Genomic DNA, 18,170 nt, shown 5'->3' on the forward strand with positions numbered 1-18,170 from the left:
AAATTTTTAAACCACCTCCCTGAGGTGGATCAAATTTAATGCGCACTAGGCTGTTGAGCGGCGCTACGTCGAAGTAAATTTGCACGTGTGAACGCTCCACTGGCGTAGAGTCGGTGCAGCGTCGGAGTAAATCTTGCCGTGTGAACAGGGCTATAGTGTTTGTTGTTATGTCGTGTGGACCTGCTGTGGATTGTTGTCAGCATTTTTTGGCCACGACGTTCGTCAAAGGTGAAGAATCTTTGCTTGGTGGTTGCGCCTTCTCTGCAGCACGAGTGTACCAGCTCTGATCTTGATTGGGAGGAATGTCGGCACCATCTGACTGTCATTGCTAGACAGCCCCGGGGCGCTTGTGTTTTTGCGCCTGGAATGGGCAGCATTTTTCACAGCCCCGCTTTGTTCAGCGGGAATGTCGGTGCTGTTGGGACAGTCTGCGGCTGGATGGATGGCTTGTGGAGCCGACGATGAGAAGAAAGGAGCGTCAGCGAAGAGCGCCGATGCGTATGTGGAACTGGGAGTCGCAGAGCATCATTTGAATGCATCACGAAGTTCATGATTAAAAAATGCTTTTAGTCCTCAAAAACTGAACATCTGCCTTTAATTCGTTGGAAGGGGAGGTGTAGCAGCATGCTGGTCTGAATTCAGCAGATCGAGCGGCCACATTGCGTCCTCATCACTCGGACTTCACAAAACTGATCTGCGATCAGCCCGCGGGGCGATACAAAGCCCGCCCTCTAGCCGTTAACTAGCATCTCTCGGTAACCACATTGCTACACGAAAAAAATATATTTTAAACACTGTTTGGAAACTCTTGAGTACCATCACTTAGTTCGGTTTGTTTCGTCTAACGGATCGGAAGAGGCGACGATCTAAGGACAAAGGAGGTAGGAGAACTCTGGCGCACTCATGCTACGGCTAAGAGCTAACAGCTGGCGAGCACATTCAAGTTAGACAAAGTTGGCGTCCACAGTTCCTTGTCATGAATTTCAAAATAAGACCAAATTGTGAGGACGGACACTACATACCTCGTATTTACCAATAGTGTCCAAGACAGAAAATGTTAAAAGCTCACTATATGCTCAAGGTAAATTGAGTGTATTTCAAATACTGCTTGATTTGCGTTGCAAAGCGAGAATTAAAACGCGCTCGAAACTTTTACCGTGGATGCCATGTTCACAACATCCGGGTATATTTCTGCCGTCTCCTTCTTACTTTGCCCAGTAAACAATTTGGCGGCGGCAAGCATGCGTCGCTGGCGTCCAGAGCAAAACATTTGAAACGTCCCGATTAACAATTAGACCTAATTCGCCCAATTGTTCTCGGCGGCGACACATCAAGGCACACGGAGAGCTTTGGTTTGGATCGCTCGCTCGCTAGCTGGCTAACGTTACGTTAGCAGTCGCCAGCCGCCCTGTGGCTGCCAACAAACCTGGACGCGGTAAGTCGTCGCCTCGTCGTCCTCCCGGAGATAAAAACATGTTTCGCCCGAGCCTTAAGACAGCATGGGCTCAGCGGACGATGTAGTTGTGAGAAAAACTTGCCACAAAACGCCCCCAAAGCGCTTCAACGCTGCGCGCTCCGAGACAAGCGAGTTCACCGGATGTGGAAGTGGTTTTTTCTCGGTGTGTAAAATAGGAAATTTCTCGCTGACTTCCCCCGGAAAACCAACAAGTTTATATCAAACGGTTTCCTGTCCGTCGTGCAGGACATGTTTGGAGGTGTCCAAAATGGATGTTGGTGATTTGTAATTGATAAGTGCGGAGGGGAGGGGTAGACGTGGCACATGGCGGACTCTTTGCTGGCCACAAGGCGCGTAAAATGGCTCCTCGGCCCGGCGAGAAAAGCTTCGGCTGTGCTAACCGCTCAACATGATTGTCGGACGCCACCACCCCGCTCGCGTCGTCGGTAACTTTTCAAAGTTACTCTCCCGTTTCTGCCATGAAAACCAAACCACGAACACTAATATCTCTTTGAACGCGGTAGTTACGGTTTCTTCCAGTTGCGTACGCGCAAATGGATGACAGAAACATATTTTCTTCCTCAAAATTCAAATTCGCATATAAGCGACAGTGTTCCACTAGATGGCGCAGTTATTTCTTTTGTTTCTAAATTGGAGCCCGTTTCTCGCGGGACATGGCGTTCGACACCACCACGAGAGTTGAAAAATGTGCAAAAATCGAGACTTCCAACTGTATTTCCACACTTGAAACTTCTATTGGCAGTTAAAGTTGTTTGGACATGTCAGAATTACTAATTGGCCTGTTCTTCGACGATGTCGTTCAGCGAGGCGGCTTTATATCAGCCAAGGCAGACTTTTAAAAGTATATTCTGGTTTACCCTGAGGGTTTTCACATAGTTCGTGTCTCCTTCCTCTTACACGCTTTACGTTCTGCTGCAGCATCCAGGCAGACGTGCCCATGCGTGTGTGCGTGTGTGTGTGATTGTACCCGCCCATAAAAACATAGTGTAATACAAAATTCAGCTCTTACCGTTCCATTTGATGAGATCATTCTAGCTTTGTATCATTTGATCACTTTGTGCCCATTAAATTTTCTGCAAATGCAGAAAATAAATCTTGCCCTTATCAGACAAAAAAGATGTCATCGACATGCTGTCAGAAATGTGAGGTGACATACCACGTGTGCTCACTTGTGCACAAAGGTAAATATTTAAAAAAAAAACAAAAAAAACTTTCAACCAGCATTCTAATTATTTGTGCATTTCTACTTCTTACTGAATTGACATCAAAGCATTGAAACCAATCAAACCTAGAGAACCAAAATGAGGTTGTCAACAATAGCTGTCCAAAGTAATGTCTCCTGCGGGCATTTGAATATCAACCTTGCGTTTGTGTGTGTGTGTGTGTGTGTCAGATGTCGCTGGTGGACCTGGGCAAGCGTCTTCTGGAGGCGGCGCGTAAAGGCCTGGACGACGAGGTGAGGAACCTGATGGCCAACGGAGCTCCGTTCACTACTGACTGGGTGAGTGCTCGTCCCGACTGGTTATGCATTTGTCATGAAGCGCATTAATCCCGTGCAACCCCCCCATTCGCGCAGCTTGGGACGTCCCCACTGCATCTGGCCGCCCAGCATGGCCACTACTCCACAGCTGACGTTCTGTTGCGAGCAGGCGTCAGTCGCGACGCTCGCACCAAAGTGGACCGGACGCCTCTGCACATGGCCGCCGCCGAGGGGCACACTATCATCGTGGAGCTGCTGGTCAGGGTGAGCGCTTTCATTCTGAACACAGAGACACTCCTTCACCAAGTCCTCCGGCTGATATGGCAATTTTGTGGCCCATGACGATACCGATAGTTGGCCAAAAATACAATACATCGGCCAATATCTTTAAAAAAAAAAAAAGAACATTGACGCACACATGATATGTGTTGTGCATGAACACAAGTTCTTAAAATAACCAATTTAGGATTCAAGACAAAGAAGCAGAACACATCTTAAGAGGGATTCATATTGCAGCACAGCAAGACCTGCCTAGAATTCAAGTGGGATTTGTAGTAACGTCCTCTGTTCTCTTCAGTAGTCGCTCTACGCAGAGGATAAAGAGCGTATGACTGTGAGAACTATTGTACACTGTCAATGTAAGTGTGAAACCAATTGTGTTGAATCCGTTGCATTATAGGGTTACATTACTGCAGGGTAGATGCTAATCAGCATTAATATTAAGCTCGTGGACTGAAAAGCAAAGCTAAGATTGTTTCAAGTACACAAGTTTGAAAACGGGGGGAAAAAAAATCGCCGAACGACGGCTTGTTTGTTGAAAATGGCATCAGTCAGGTCACTCGTATGGCAAAGTGCCAGTGGTGAAAGTTGGACTCCCTTCCTCCGCGTCTCACCGTTTTCCTCTCTCGGCTCCAGAGCGGCGCCGACATCAACGCCAAAGACATGCTGAAAATGACGGCGCTGCACTGGGCGGCGCAGCACGGCCACCACGGTGTGGTGGAGACGCTAATCAAGCACGGCGCCGACGTGCACGCCCTCAGCAAGTTCGACAAAACGCCCTTCGATATCGCCGTCGACATCCAGAACACGGAGCTCATGTTGCTGCTGCAGGTCGTCCGCTCGCCTCGTCACGGCTCTCGACTCCCTGCCTCACGTCGAGCTTCAGTCATGACGCCCCCCCCCCCACACCCCTTTTTTTTTTCTCTGTGTGTGTATAGGAGGGCATGCAGAACCAAGTGAACATGAACCAAGTGAGCATGAACGTGGAGTCCAGCAATACCGGCAACCAGCAGCAATTCATCATCCAGGGCATCCCGTCAATACAGGGAGGTGTGGTCAACCTGGCCGACCTGCTCAACAAGGCTGGCACCGGTACACTCTCACACACGCACTCACATGGTCAGATACGAATGTGAACCAATTTCGGAATTTTTTTCGAGATACGAGCTGCCCTTCGGCTGTTTGGGGATTTTTGCTTCCAAGCAAACGTTTGAGATACGAGCAGGGTACGGTGGCAGAGAACTCGGTTCATCTTACTTCACAACAAGCAGCAGTTTGGCAGTGAAAGACTTTTAAGGTGGGGGTTTCTTTTCGTCTCAGTCAAGGATTTCACGCTGCACCAATTTTACTTTCACAGGGAAGACATTCTGAGAATGCTGCAAATTGTAGAAATGTGCTGGAACAGATGGATGACATTTCCATTCGTTTCAAGGCGGAGAAATGATTTGAGAGAGCAAATTCAGTTTGGTTCTCAAGGAACAACTGTATTCAAATAGCACAAAAACCACAAAATATACGTTGCAGGCATGAAAAATTTGGCCCTGTTTAGTGTACTGAATGTAAGTCGTGATATTGGTTCTTGGTGTCAAAAGGTTTGAGGCGACAGAGTCAGCGCCGGTGAGCCCGTGTGACACTCCATTTTGCCTTCCAGGGGAATCTGAAGAAGCCATGGCCGCCAATGCTCTGGACAGCAACATCCAACATGCTGCTGTGGTCAACGAGGGTGGCCAGAGGGTCATCACCATTGTAACCGACCAACATGGCAACCTGCAGACCACCGGGGGCATGTCGCAGCCCTTCTTCGTCACCATGCAGCATGGACAGCAAAGTATGACTCACTCACTCACTCACAGGCCGAAATACAGTTGTCGTTGATTTGAAGATGGTGTTATTGTAATAAATAATACGAACACATTAACGTGAATTTGACCAAGAATGATAGATGGCGCTGTTAATGTGATAATCTTCCTCTATCAAGCTCGTGTTTTTCAATTTTTTTCGAGCATAAAAAAAATCCTGCGGCACACCACTAGCTGAAAATGTGAAAAAAAAGCTTATTTTAACAATTAAAGTGTTATATTGTTATTATAAGCGTTTTTCAACACTGAAGAATAACATCATAAAACCTTGAATAGGAATCAAATAAACATCAATCAAATATTTCGGAATCTTTCATATTTATTCTTACTCAGTGTGATAAATGGTTTGGATGAACACAGATCTAATCTCCTGGCAACAATCGATTGAAGACACACGAAGCTCTTCCTCCACAGCTCTCAGTCTTTCCCTGTTTTTAGTTTTTAGAGCAGTCGGGCAATTTCTTTAGCCGCTTCGGGTCCGAACATCTCATTTAGAATGGCTTTGCAGGCGCGAAGTATGAATTACTCTGCCACTGCGACTTTTTTGATTTAGTCACAAGTTCGGCGACATGGTAACTTGCTTTCGGGGCTCTCTCGTTTACCTTTGCGGGTTTTTCTCATGCACGTCGCTTGTTTCTTCGTGTCTTCACGCAGGCGAAGAAAATACTCCTCATTTTTGTTTCGAAGTTGAAGGGTGTTTTGTTTAGAGATGGAGTTTAAGCTTACTTGGGATCATAGCGGTGTTGGAGAGCTTTTCACCACACACCAAGCACAACGGAGTCGGTGCCGTTGCATCACCGGTATAAGTAGATCCAAATGAAAGATAGCTTTCATTGTATTGCCTCGCGCCATAAACGTCGCTTGTCTCGAAGCACAAGGCAATTAGCTAGCCGCTGCTGCTAACTACCGGGATGGAAGAGTACTACATGATTACTCTGCCACGCGATGGACCGCACAGGCATACGCATTGGATAATTTTCCACGGCATACCTGACAATATCTCGTGGCACACTGATGTGCCGTGGCACAGTGTTGAAAAACACTGTCCAAAGGAGCCCTGAAGGTGACGAGGAAGAGAAAAAAACAACTTTGCATTCCGTCGCAAAGATTGGGAAATAACACTAAGTTGATTTTTATTTATTTGTTTGTTTGTTTGCAAGGGAACATTTTTTTTAATGTGTGTTTATGTACTTCCAGGTCATCTTCCGGGTAAATGAAAGCAAGAAAGATGGAGCGTTTTTTTTTTTAATCACATTTTACTTTGAAATTGGCTTGAAATACACAGACATAATATTCACTCGTGATCTGAAGCAGAAACAAGCGACAGACATCTGAATTACTGTACTGTCTCTCCAAACAGCCTGGCATTAGAAGTTACAGTAGCCAATCTGGGGGAAAAAAAGAATAAGCCTCACTGCTGACATCTGGTGGTCAGCCAGTTTCATAGCAGCTACAACCCTCAGCGATTTGATGAAATTGATTTGTATTCCAACATGACAGCATTCAATCTTACTTGTCTGTCTAATGATCATCATGTCCACATATAGGTCTTGCAACATTTTGACACAATACCGTCGTTTGGGTTCAATGTCATGTCCTGTTACACAGTAGATTTAAATAAACATGATTTGGATGGGGCAACAATGATGGTCGACTGGTTAGCGCGTCGGCCTCACAGTGCAGAGGAACAGGGTTCAATTCCGGTTCCAGCCTTCCTGCGTGGAGTTTGCATGTTTTCCCCGTGCCTGTGTGGGTTTTCTCCGGGTAGTCTGTTTTCCTTCCGTGGTCCAAAACCATGCGCGGAAGGTTAAAGGAACACTCTAAAATTGTCCCGAAGTGTGAGCGCGAAAGGTTGGCGTCTCCTGTCGGCAGTTACAGCTTGACACGACGCCTAATATTTGAATCCAGCTACGTGATTTCCGGTGCCTTGTTGGCGTGCATGAAGCGTCATCCATCATCAGCGCGTGATCACGGCGACTTCATCCGGCCTTTTGACGCACTGTTCCGTGTCGTCCCATCTCACTCGGCTGACGCGGGCTCCGGAATGTCGGTATCAAAGGTTCCATCTCTACTGTCTGATGTGTGTAGTGCTAGCGGTGCCCGCCAACACCGTGACGGAGGAGGTGGTGACGGAGGAGTCGCAGGCGCCGCCCTCCAGGAAGCGGAAGTTGGAGGTGGCCAATAATCACAACGACACAGGAGAGACGGTGAGTGGTGACTTCTTTGATGGATTTGTGTGAAGTGTAAAGTGCACTTTTGTTCATCAACAATATCGATGCAGTAACCTGGGTCGCCGATTCCGCCGTAAGTGATCATCAGCTGTGTCACGAGAAATTCAACAAGTACACACAATTGGTGCCAAAATCATTCTTTCTCAACTGCAAATTAGGTTTCTTCGATCATCTATGTATGCCGGCAAAGTACAGAACATTTAGATGGTCTTGGCACTAAATGGCAGAAGGTACAACTGACCTGTTGACAGTCATGCAGGAGAAGTCGTCATGCGAGTAAATCAGCTCTGTGTCAATTTGTCAGTACACGGAAACAAGATCGTAATTGCTTCAAGTGTCGTTACACCGCATTTTGGCACTTTTCCTGGGCTCGTTCTTTGAGATTTTTTTTTTCCATGTCAAATATGTGTTTTGGATCAATAAAAGTGTGGAAACATGAGATTCCTCAAAATGGTGCCAGAGCAAGACTGTTGCCGAAATGAAAATCCTCAATTCACATCAACGTGGTTCCTTCACACCAAGAATCCATAAGGTGGCTGCAAAGCACTAGTTTGGTCTAAATGGAAACCTTTCGACTTACTTTGTATGCAGTTCCTTGAAACACGTTGACGGCAAAACACTCTTTTTTTTTTTTTTTTCTTCAAAATGAAACTCCTTCACTCACTCGACACCAAGATGCCACTAAATGGTGACAAAGCACTACTCTTATTGAAATGAAACTCAAACTCACTTCACCATATGCAGTTCCTTGAAACCCGTTGACGGCAAAACCCTTTTTTTTTTTTTTTTTTTCTTCAAAATGAAACTCCTTCACTCACTCGACACCAAGATGCCACTAAATGGTGACAAAGCACTACTCTTATTGAAATGAAACTCAAACTCACTTCACCACAGTTACTTGTCACCAATGTGGTGGCAAAACACTACTTTTCTACAAGGTGGTGCCAAAGTAGCGAATGACCGTGGATGGCTTCCAAAAAAATAAAAAAATACCAAACCACGAAAGGTGGGGGTTAATTTTCGGTCATCCAGAAAATGTACCTGGAAGCCAAAAATGCTGAACTTTTTGTGAGTAGTCCTGATTAATTTTGGATAATTGTCGCGTGGAAGGGGAAGTTTTAGTCGAGCGTTTCACTGATTTGTTTGTGGTGTGCAGGAGCTGCTGCAGAGGCAGCTGCAGGAGGCCAACAGGAAGGCGCAGGAATACCGACAGCAACTGATGCGGAAGGAGCAAGAGGCCGAGGAGTACCGCATCAAACTGGAGGCCATGGCCCAGAGTCAGGCGGGCGTCGCCGCCGCCAACGTCAGCCCCGAGGAGGTGGTGGGCGGCGACGAAGACGAGGATGCGGCGGGCGTGGGTGTGATGGAAGAGGAAGGCCAGATGGTGGTGCTGCAGGAGGGAGGCATCATCATGGAGGGCGATGGGGGCCGCGTCACGCTGGTGGAGACAGGCGGGGAACCTCCTGGGGGGAGGTCCTAACGTAACCCAAACCCCCGAGATAGACTGAATACGGACCGACGTGACACGGCGCCTCGCCGTCTTTCCAGCAGGGGTCATTCTTCATCACATCACATGGGACTGCTTCCTGTTCTCTCCGCCTTCCCGTTGTTACTGGTCACTTCTGTGTTGGGAAATGCTTCTGCGCCCCGGCTTCATTTTCTTTTTGCTAATTTCCAATCAGATAGTGGCTTCTGGGGAATATTTTGGAGACGCGTACCAAGTACCACACTGAACTGGTTGTGGAAAACGTTTCCCATCCGAAATAGTTGACATTCTTCGTAGTCTTGATTAAAATCTCAGAATATCACATCATCCAAATCGGGTAAATGCAAAACTTGCCCTTGATTCGGAAATTTTGAAGCCACATGAACTTATAAGATATGAGAGCGATTTCCTTTTAATCATTGTTACACACTTAGCAAGCTGTAAACACTCATGAAGACATTTGTAAAGTACACCTTTCAACTTTTTAAGGACAACAAATATTTTAGGGACAAAAGTGCCACACTCAACTCTCGACAAGATTTCCCCACACGAAGTAACTCCGTCAATTGTTATTCAAACCTTTTTTTATTTTTCTTGCATATTTTTGTGCAAAATTGGCAACCAGTAAAAACATTGTTGCAGTTTGATGGGGTTGCTCTTGATGAGGGATGTCAAACTCATTTTTGTCGCAGGCCACATTGTTGTTACGGTTTGCCTTGGAGGGCTGTTCTAAATTTTGGAAAACCATATACATTTTTAATCACCTCCACATATTACATACACAGCGCACAACAAATTGACGAATCACTAGTTTTAAATAGAAGTCAAGAATACTGAATTATTATTACTGTGGAATATATATATGACAATTTGAAATTTTGGTTCAGACTTTAGCAAGCATCATGAAACTTGACATACTTGATTTGCTTTCGTGCGCCACAAAAAAATGATGTGACGGTCCAGATCTGACCCCCGGGCCTTGACTTAAGACACCTGTGCTCTTGATTGTTGGCAGCGAATGTATGAATTGATGATGGTGAAAATGAGAATAATGATTTGATTTTCTGTTCTCCCCAGTGGGTTAGTTTTCAAATTTGAATAATCGATCTCGATAGTTGAAATGTGCAGCAGATGCTTCATCCCAACTTTAAGTTACCAAAAAAACAAACACAAACAAAAAGGGAAGCCAGGGAGCCGAATGGATCCTTTCTGAACTGGACCCGAACAACAACAAAAACATTTAAGTGTGCCATCCTTTATTCCTTCATCTGTCCTGTGAGTTGAGTTTGATATATATATTTTTTAAATAAACTCAGCAACCTTTATTCAATGTACTGTACATATCAAGTTGTATTTAATTCTTGACTGGACCTGCCAGGTTCACCATGTTGATGATAGCAATGCTCATTTGATGAACATAACCCCGTTTACTCGTTTTTTTGGGAATGTGACCCAATGACTCAAACGCCTTGTTAACGTAATCACCGCAGTGCCGATGTTTAAGTACTTTATGGAGCATTTTAATTTGACAAGATCCGTAAATAAATTCATGCAGGCTGAGCTCGAGTTAGACTGATGGCTCCTTCACCAAATCCGAGAACGAAGCCGAGCGAGCGCCATTTTAGTCCCGCCCCCTTACAATTTGTCATCTTTTCTATCGAGTGTAATGACACAAATGGGTCTTTCCCTGCATGTCCTCGAGTTTGAAGACATTTCCCTGAAAGGCGGCTCCAATTTGGGCGTTATAAGGCACCAGAGCGGTAATTTGATGAGCAAACAACAAGCGTCCCCACGAGGTCTACGCAGCCAGTCCGTTTGGGACGAGGCCTCCCCGCTCTTTGGATTAAGGCAGATCAGTCTCAACTGACACGTCTCCTGTCCAATGGGCGTCGCGCTGGAGACCAGCAGCCAATCACGTGTCGCAAAGGGCGGGCCCACGGCGGAGGGGGCAGGACGCGAGGTATCATGGAGGATCAGCGAACAAACTGTGGCCATCAGAGACGCGCAGGCGACGCTCTTGTCCCGGGGACTTTACTCTCACTTCACCGCCCGACTGCTCCCTCGTCGCCAACCACATATTCACAATGGACATGAAGAAGAGGATCATTTTGGAGCTGCGGAACCGAAACCCGGCAGAGGTGAGTGGGCACCATTGAGCCACTTGGGGAGGATGAGCGAGGCGAGGGGGAGCGGATCCAACGAGCTGCCCGCTGCGCTGCGCTTCGAGAAGACCGCAGCGCGCCCGCCAACTTTGCTTTCACACACTTGGCCTCGCGTGCGGTCAGCTCGAACGTCGTGGAAGTACCGCAACGGCGGTGAAGCGGGACCCCGGGTGGATGGAAACGGCGACGGCGGCTCGGTTCCCTCGGTCCGGTCAGCCGGCCATACGCCCGCCCCTCCTCCTCCACCCCCAAGCCGCTCGTTCGTCCTTTGCCTCAACACCGACAAGATGGCTCTTTAAACAATAACTTTTAATCACTCGCTGCTAGCAGTGGCAGCAGTTTATTTGTTTAAAAAAATGCAAGATCAAAATTTGATATCTTTTGGAGCGCGGGGTTCCGTCACGGAAACACTGCGCGTCAAGCACCACGACGACATTTTCAAGTTGGTTGGAGGCGAACATTTGTGTGCATGTCGTCGTCCTAAGAGCTGAAAAAAGTCGATCCCGGAGCACATTATTGTAGTGACCTTTCGGGACGTGCATGGCCATTTAGGCGCGCGAGGCGAGGCCAAGGAGGCAAGCCCCCTTTCCCCGACATTTTGATACTCGGGCGAGTGACGCCGCTCGAGTCCCAAAATGTGGTTTTATTCGACGCACGGGCTATACAAAAAACAAAGGACTACGACGAGCTACGGCACCGTAGCTTGCCAGAAACGCGACAACCGAACCCTAACTACTATAACGAGGACAATCCTGTGCTTCCCCCCTTGGGCGGCTAACGTGACGACGGTAGCGCCTCAAAATGGAGGGACGTTACTCGTCGATGGCGGATTAACGCGCTCCACTTCCGACCGACAAAAGTGCCGCTAGCACATTAGTTGAGCTTCTAGCCTCTCGGTGGCGTCGCCGAGCTTTTGCGAGCGAGTCGTGACTCACGACTCGTGAGCGGCCCAACGTTCGCCTGTTGGCCCACTGGCTCGGTTCGGTCGGCGACCTCCGCGTGGCGTCGTCCTCTTTTATGGGGGAGACATTTTGTGTGGAGCGCGTGCGCGCTCAGCGCGGTTATGCAAGTCCAAGCAAACATGGCCCGTGCACGCTCGCACACACACTAGTGGGTAAGTCACTGGCAGCACGTGCGCGCACGAGTCAATGCTGCTTGCAGTTCTTGTGTGCGGGCCTGGCACACTCGTGCACCCGCACGCATCCAGCAGCAGCAACGTCAAATACAAATGACAAAGCAGTTAGTTTCTGACAAAATTGTGTGGCTGTATTCATTAATAGCAGAGCTGCAGCAATCGAATATCACATTCCTAAACAACACTGGCCAACAGCAAATTCTGATTGGAATTGGCATTCTGTCCCTACAAATATTTATATTTGACGCCGATGTAAAAAATGTTTGCTTTTTTTTTTGTTCAACCACATCTGGTTTTCGAGATATTTCCTGTTATTTATGTATAAAAGCTTGCACGATACAGATTTTACCGTGCCCTGTAATCTATACCTCTGACGTTTGAGGAAACAAATCCACTCGTTGCTGAAACTAACCCTTCATTCAAAAATACTATTATAAAAACCTGATGTGCTAGATACAAAACAGGCCTTTGGAATAAGATTAAAAATAATTTACAAAAGTTTATTTGCATCTCTCATTAAAAAAAATGTGAACATTTGTGGACCAGTGTAATTTCTTTTGAGGTTTCACTTTTAACACAGAGAAAACACACACACATAACAAATACACAGACGTACAGTATCAGTACTCAAACGTCATTCAGCCCATACCATTGTGCAATTAGAAATAGAGAAATAAAACATAAAAGCTATATGCCACCGAAATGTAGTGTAATGATGTTAATCTTCATACTGCCACCTGGTGGTCAAGGTGGGCACACCAGAAGGAGGGGGATAATGAATTGAACTGGAGTATGTCTGTATGTTGTAAATAAATGGCACAATTTGTCCAGACATTAAAGGATACTGTGTTTGCTTTTTTTTCAGGTGGCCGAGATGGTGGTGGACAACAGCCCCTCGGTGAGTGGCGAAGTGGAAGGTCTCTCAGACAAGTTTATCGAGCTGGAGGTCCTCAGTATGATCAACGTGGGTCTAAATTCACTGGCCAAGCTGCCGTCGCTGCCCAAACTGCGCAAGGTGACACGCACATCACATGACTTGTGTCTGTGTCGCGCCCGACTCTCCTCGTCCTGAAGTAGGCCGGTATTCCTGATTGTTTTTTTTCTCACTGTCTCTCTCTCTCGCTCTCTCTCTCTCTCTCTCTCTCTCTCTCTCTCTCTCTCTCTCTCTCTCTCTCTGTCTCTCTCACACTCTCACAGCTGGAGCTGTGTGAAAACAACCTGTCGGGTTCTTTTGAGACCTTGTCGGAAAAATGTCCCAACCTGATCTACCTCAACCTTAGCAGCAACAAGATTAAGGAGCTGAGCAACCTGGAGGCCCTGGTCAGTGCACACCCATCAAAATCCTTTGTTGGTTGCCATTTTAGTGTTGTCTTATTCATTTTTTGATCTATCTACCCATCTTTATCTGTATGTATCCGCATATATGTACGTATAGATTTCACTCCATTAAAAACTTCTATTTGCGATTAATTACGTGATGTCCGAAGTTAACTGGCGTTGAATTGCATATTTTGCACCTCCCCTTCTTGCCGTTCATGAAGTTTCATCTCTTCCACTTGAGCTCAGTGCGATCCAGCATGTTGTCGCAGAACTTGATACGATACTGTCTCTCTCTCTCTCTCTCTCTCTCTCTCTCTCTCTGTCTCTCTCACACTCTCACAGCTGGAGCTGTGTGAAAACAACCTGTCGGGTTCTTTTGAGACCTTGTCGGAAAAATGTCCCAACCTGATCTACCTCAACCTTAGCAGCAACAAGATTAAGGAGCTGAGCAACCTGGAGGCCCTGGTCAGTGCACACCCATCAAAATCCTTTGTTGGTTGCCATTTTAGTGTTGTCTTATTCATTTTTTGATCTATCTACCCATCTTTATCTGTATGTATCCGCATATATGTACGTATAGATTTCACTCCATTAAAAACTTCTATTTGCGATTAATTACGTGATGTCCGAAGTTAACTGGCGTTGAATTGCATATTTTGCACCTCCCCTTCTTGCCGTTCATGAAGTTTCATCTCTTCCACTTGAGCTCAGTGCGATCCAGCATGTTGTCGCAGAACTTGATACGATACTGGAAATGTGTCACTCTCAACCGGGACTTACCTATGATGCCAAAATGCAACTTTTTTTGCAGCAAAACCTGAAGAGCCTTCAGAGTCTGGACCTGCTGAACTGTGAGATCACGTCGCTGAAGGATTACCGCGACAGTGTGTTCGAGCTCCTGCCTCAGGTCACCTACCTGGACGGCTTCGACCAGGAGGAGAACGAGGCGCCCGATTCGGAGGCCGACGAAGAAGGTGAGCCACGCTGCACCCCGTTGCAAACGTCTGGGGAACTCAAAGCCTTTTCTTTGTGTCGCAGATGAGGACGGCGAGGACGGGGCAGGGCCGACCGGCGACTACGATGACGAGGACGACGAAGACGACGACGAGGACGGCTCGGAGGGAGGAGAGGTGGGGCTGAGCGTTCGTGGGAAGAGGGCCACGCATCAGGTGGGCAACGCTGGCGTCGGGCCCGCGGATCGGACGCCCCCCCACCCCCAGCATGCACCTGTGCTCAGGCGGCAGAGAACGGGACTCAGGGGCTGCCTTCAGAATCGCTCCCTAGTCACCAAATCAAAATCACTACAAAGGGAGGAACCATCAAGGTCCACTTGTCACTTTGATTCCATTTGGCTATGTCTAACTAACCCCTGCGTCAACATCTCGATCAGCGATCAGGCAGCGGGAATTGCTGAATGGTCCGGAATCGTTGGCTCATTCCCTGCTCCCAAATTACTGCCTAGCGATTTATAGTGAACTTTAACTGAACTGCCTCGTCCACAAAATCAAAATCTCAATTTCGGGGAGTAGGAAGCAAGCAAAAGAATCTGAACACAGTCTTGGTATTTCTTTGCGTTGATTTAGCACCATTTCTGAAGCCTTTACGTGACTTGCAGGGTCCACATTGGCTCACAAGGGGCCAATTATTGGATTAAAACCCGCCCCCTGCAGGCCACCGAGCCAATGATGCTCCTCTAGTCCTCAACTCAATCCGGATTGGTTCCTTCAGGAAGTCTTCTCTGCCGCCTCGGACCTTTGACCCCTGAGCTCAACTATGACAAGTCAGATGCACAGAAAGTAAAAGTAGACCTTGTAAAAGTATCGATAGTAGCGATTGTACATTTATTGCCGAATAAGTATTTCTTTGGGGGGGGGGGGGAGCGGAGATGCTAAAATGTATTGATGGTAAAAAAGTATCCCTTAATGTGTTGAATAAGTATTGACCGGGAAAATCGAAGTATTCATTCTCAAAGTATTAATAGTAAAAGTAATGATCGTAAGTAGGGATGTTCAACGCTACTTTTTTCCAGGCGATACCCAATTTGAAACTTTTGAGCTTTTTCTGTTTTACTCAACTGATCCCCACAGCGTTATTAATACTCTTGATTATTCACTGAAGGCGAGTACTGATATCACCAGTACTTTTGATCCATCCAATTTCAACTCATGCAATGACAGATTGGGAATTAGGACCTTTGTCTCTTGCCAATATGCGTGAGTTGGTGACGTGTCAAACGGCTGCGGTGTAGCGCCAACTATTGCTGAGGAGGTCATACCCAGTGTCAGATTTTATTAGATTTTTATTTTGCCTCCATAAGACCAATACAGAGACTTGGTATGGGGACTCACCCCTCCCAAGTCAAGTATTGATCGGTGAAAGTATTGGTGGTAAGATGAACAAAAAAAGCTCTGGTGGTCGACATGGTCACGGTGACGTAGACTCCCCAGTAGTGACCTCCTGTGTGTGGACGTCTTAGTGTGTGCACGCGTGTTCAGTTGTGCACACGCATGCCTTGACCAATGCGCACTTGTGCTCAGGAGGAGGAAGAAGACGACGACGAGGAGGACTATGGTGAGGAGGAGGAAGAGGAAGGTGAGTGGACTGCCTCATCGAGGCATGGGTCCAGGCCTGTCAATCAATCAATAACCTTGCCACCCCAATCACTCTGCCTGTGGTTGCGCAGACGAGCGAGCGGACACTCAGGGACAAAAGAGGAAGAGAGACGTGGAGGACGACAGCGAGGACGACGAAGACGACGAGGACAACTAGCCGTGCTGTCGTTGCCCGTGTGCGTGCGTTTCCCGTCCTACGCTAGATGTCGCCCCTCTAGCTCTGCCCACCTCCTTCAAATGGGGTTGCAAAGGGGAAAGCATTTCTTTGGAAATAATCCAAATTTGAAACTTTTCATGGGAATTAACTGGGATTTGAATTGTATGATTGGTTTCTTTTCCGTTGTATTTTATTTATTTGTTTTTTGGGTGGGGGCGCAGCGGCCAATCAAAAAAAATTGAAAGCAATCGTTAAAGTTCAGTGATCCAAGTCCTCTCCACCCACCACAACAGATTGGCAAATTGACCAAAAGGTTGGCAAGAAACGTTTTTTTTTTTTTTTTTTTTTTTTTTTTGAAAAGTTCCCTGTTCAGTCCAAAGCAATGTTGAAGCCATCTTGTGGCATCATTCGGCAATTGCAAAGCTTTTAGCAGCAAGGTTGGGACCCTGTCTCCCGGTAATTATAGTAAGTCGTTGGAGTCAGCATTATGCTCAAATAGATTTTAGCCTGTAAGTGTTTTTTATTGTCAGGGGGGATTGAGGTGTGTCCACAAATAGCTTTCCAATTGCCTGTCAATTTACGACCCGATGGACAAGTTAGAAATTGCTTTGTGGGGGGAGAAACAACACCCCCGATTCTGGAGTAAGCAGTGATAAATTGCTAACAAGCCTTTAACATGAAAAATGAGGGTCGACACCCAAGTTTGATTTTATTTTATGTTTTAATAGACAAAATCCATGCATCTTTTTAGTATGACATGTAGCCTGAGCATCAAAACAACAAATAAGAGCTTCTAAACTAATGATGGACGATGAATTTAGAGGGGGGGAGACCTTGCTGAATCTGTGAATTTGCAAAGGCTGCGCCACAAATATGGAGTGCATATTGAGCCAACCCTCAATTGTGTACATTAAAAAAAAAAACAATTATTCTGCTTTGCTGAATCTGTTAATCCCCTTGAAAACTTTCTAAATTCGCAATTTGCCATCACTTTGCAACCCTACTTCCTGTATATCCGCAACCCAGCTGAACTCCACTCGGCTCCGCCACATGCAAGATGGCGGCCACGTTGGCTTTGGGATCTTCTGGAATTTTTGCTGAAGACATCCAACTAAATTGGGACTGTTCATCGATCCTCGCTTTTGCCCATTAGTGATGACATTGCCAACTTTTAAGGGACACATTATTAAAAACAAAAAGACTTTTTGAACACAAAAAGTTGTCTGATTGTTGAGGACGTTGATTTTTGTTTTTTCGTTTTTATTTTTCCAACACAAACCAAAGTCGGTGCACTTCAGAGCGCCTCCTTCAGGACTCCTTGTGTTTGTGGATCAGGATCTTCCTCCTCCGTTTTAGCCCGATGATCACATGACTTCTGCCCCGCCCACCTTATAGAAATATGCAGACCACTGTAAGCTCCTCCTTCTCTTATACTTATTATTCCGTGTGTGTGTGCGTGTGTGTTTTATTGTAGCTTTTTACACGCTCGGTGACTTTTTTTGGACTTTTTTGTTTGTTTGATTTCTTTTTGGGGGGGTCAAGTGATGTGAAATATTCCAATAAAGTTGAGTCCGGTCGCTATTAAAACATTGTGGGATAAGGGAAATCAACATTTTTAAAAGAATTGATGACAAAGCAATATTTATAGATTTTTACAAAGATAAGGTTGCTTTCTTGTGATCGGCCGATTAATTTAGTTCTTACCTTGTCGTTTCTCTCACTGACATCCAAATAAATGTGCGTGTGTGCGCGTGCGTTTTTGTGTGTCGGTGTGTGTTTGCCGCTTTGAACATTTATTACAAAAAAAAAAAAAGGATGGAATATTTGTGTACATACGTTTTTACGCTCTTCAGGTCTGATAGAAAATGAAAATAAAGTCATTTAGTTGAACTTTGCTGTGGCTTTACTGTGAATGGAAAATTCCTCCGGGAGGCGCTCTTGAGCGCGTTCGACACTTAACGTCAAGCTGGAC

The 18,170-nt window shown here is 46.4% G+C and overlaps 2 protein-coding genes across 3 annotated transcripts; both read left to right on the forward strand.

Moving 5' to 3' along the window:
- The first annotated feature begins 1,234 nt into the window (after window positions 1-1,234).
- gabpb2a (GA binding protein transcription factor subunit beta 2a) lies at window positions 1,235-9,497 on the forward strand. Its single transcript, XM_019890285.1, has 8 exons — window positions 1,235-1,435; window positions 2,871-2,978; window positions 3,054-3,221; window positions 3,873-4,067; window positions 4,175-4,328; window positions 4,888-5,064; window positions 7,184-7,302; window positions 8,483-9,497. Exons 2-8 carry the CDS (start codon window positions 2,871-2,873, stop codon window positions 8,804-8,806), a joined length of 1,245 nt encoding a protein of 414 aa, XP_019745844.1. The 5' UTR covers window positions 1,235-1,435; the 3' UTR covers window positions 8,807-9,497.
- Window positions 9,498-10,599: 1,102 nt separating this feature from the next.
- On the forward strand, window positions 10,600-18,088 carry anp32e (acidic (leucine-rich) nuclear phosphoprotein 32 family, member E). 2 transcript variants are annotated; one of them, XM_019890289.1, is made up of 8 exons: window positions 10,600-10,950; window positions 12,975-13,124; window positions 13,307-13,429; window positions 14,241-14,403; window positions 14,468-14,598; window positions 15,967-16,021; window positions 16,113-16,217; window positions 17,225-18,088. In XM_019890289.1, the coding sequence occupies exons 1-7, from the start codon at window positions 10,897-10,899 to the stop codon at window positions 16,196-16,198; spliced, it is 762 nt and encodes a 253-aa protein (XP_019745848.1). In that variant the 5' UTR covers window positions 10,600-10,896; the 3' UTR covers window positions 16,199-16,217; window positions 17,225-18,088. The 2 variants fall into 2 exon arrangements, with proteins under 2 accessions (XP_019745848.1, XP_019745847.1); XM_019890288.1 differs by having other exon boundaries at window positions 10,603-10,950; window positions 16,113-18,088.
- The last annotated feature ends 82 nt before the right edge of the window (window positions 18,089-18,170 follow it).

This window comes from Hippocampus comes, unplaced genomic scaffold (genome assembly GCF_001891065.2).
Source record: "Hippocampus comes isolate QL1 unplaced genomic scaffold, H_comes_QL1_v1.1 scaffold71, whole genome shotgun sequence".
In the NCBI taxonomy this organism is placed as follows: Eukaryota; Metazoa; Chordata; class Actinopteri; order Syngnathiformes; family Syngnathidae; genus Hippocampus; species Hippocampus comes.